The sequence below is a fragment of the Triticum dicoccoides genome, chromosome 2A, assembly GCF_002162155.2.
Source record: "Triticum dicoccoides isolate Atlit2015 ecotype Zavitan chromosome 2A, WEW_v2.0, whole genome shotgun sequence".
In the NCBI taxonomy this organism is placed as follows: domain Eukaryota; kingdom Viridiplantae; phylum Streptophyta; class Magnoliopsida; order Poales; family Poaceae; genus Triticum; species Triticum dicoccoides.
In genome coordinates this window covers 153,404,652-153,406,084 of record NC_041382.1, presented here as the reverse complement: position 1 = coordinate 153,406,084, position 1,433 = coordinate 153,404,652, and the positions used below count along the sequence as shown (strand labels likewise).

The following is a 1,433-nucleotide window of genomic DNA, read 5'->3' as shown; positions in this document are numbered from 1 at the left end:
TTGATGAATGAAAGTCTTATTTCCGCAAAAAAAGAAGTTAAAGGTGAATATATTCCTCATGTGTAGAGTACAAACAGAGCATATAGTGGTGACCTAGTTTCTTTTGATTGAGGTGAATACATGCCAGTACTAAAATCTTCTAATTTTTTTTGATTGAATCCAAGTTGTCTCTTTTCTTTCGATTCAGCAAAGCTAGTTCGAATAAATAGGATTGTCTATATCTTAACTCCTTTGCCAATTAAGCTTCAAAATTGCAGTCTGGTTCAGAAACAATCGAACGATTGTGTCGTTAACTCCAGGAGATTCTCGTTAGATCTTAGGAACGCTGCAAGCCATCATATCATATAAGAATAAGATCAACAATTGATATGGACAGATCTTACTACAATCATATTACTACTACTCGCACACTGATATGGACAGATCATACAAGATCGAAGGTACGTAAGACAAGGTCCTCTAGATTACGAAAAACTATTTGCTTCTCCTCATGTGAGACGGACCCCGAGCTATTCTTCAATGGCGCACCACGCGCACATATTTGGCGGCGAAGTAACTCGTTATCCTAAGGACGTCCCCGTCAAGCCCGTCGACAGTGTCACCCTTTTCCATCTCCCCGGCTGGACCTCGCCGAGTTTCCACCGTCGACGGCCTGCCGCCGCCGCATTCTGCTGCACGAAGGAGATCAACGACGGTTTAGACGTGCACGGGTGCAGCAGAGCAGATCGACCGACGGATCGGTTGACAACACGTACCGTTGCAGGCCGCGTGGCCGTGGTGGGGGGCGGCGGCGCTCGAGGTGCCCTGCGCCTCGCATTCGCAGGGCGAGATGGCGCTCGTGGCGCTGGTGCCGATCTCCTCCTCCGGACGAACGAGGAGCCAGCCGTCCAAGCTGGGCGAGGGAGCCAACGGCGGCCTGCAGCGCTGCCGGCTCGACTCCTTGCAGTAGGTGATCGCGCTCGCAACGGCCTCCTCCCTCGCCCGGGCGGTGCCGTCCTCGCCGGCGGCGACCCTCCCGTCCGGCTTCGTCGCCCGGCCCTTCCGTCTCCCGCACCCGTCTGGCCGCTCGTCCGCAGCACCGGCGCGCTGCAGATTTCTGGCAAACCTGCACAGGCACCGCCTTAGCGCGTGGCCCTTCCGTGCGGCCGTGTCACCGCCCTCCCTCACCGGTGAGCGCGCGCTGTTCGACGAGCTGCTTTGGGCGCCGAGCAAGGAGGAGGAGGAGGACGACCTCGACGCCGGGGAGGAGCCCGGGTCGGAGGCCACCTTAGCGTCGCCAGGGCCGAACGCCGGCGACGAGGAGCTGCCCTGCTCAACGTTCGAAGCGCCGTCCGTAGTCGCTGCCGTTGCCACGGCCGGCGCCATCGCCGCCCACACGGCGCACGGGAACATCCACGCCATGACGACCTGGAAGAAATGCATGGTGATCAGGA

General features: G+C 57.1%; 1 protein-coding gene across 1 annotated transcript in view; it reads left to right on the top strand.

The window, feature by feature from the left end:
- Positions 1–1,352: 1,352 nt before the first annotated feature.
- The window catches only part of LOC119357753 (eomesodermin homolog), a 7,417-nt gene continuing 7,336 nt past the window's right edge, over positions 1,353–1,433 (top strand). The window contains exon 1 of the mRNA XM_037624597.1: positions 1,353–1,423. Coding sequence (XP_037480494.1) covers positions 1,417–1,423 — 7 coding nt within the window. The 5' untranslated portion in view covers positions 1,353–1,416. The remainder of the gene's footprint in view (positions 1,424–1,433) is intronic.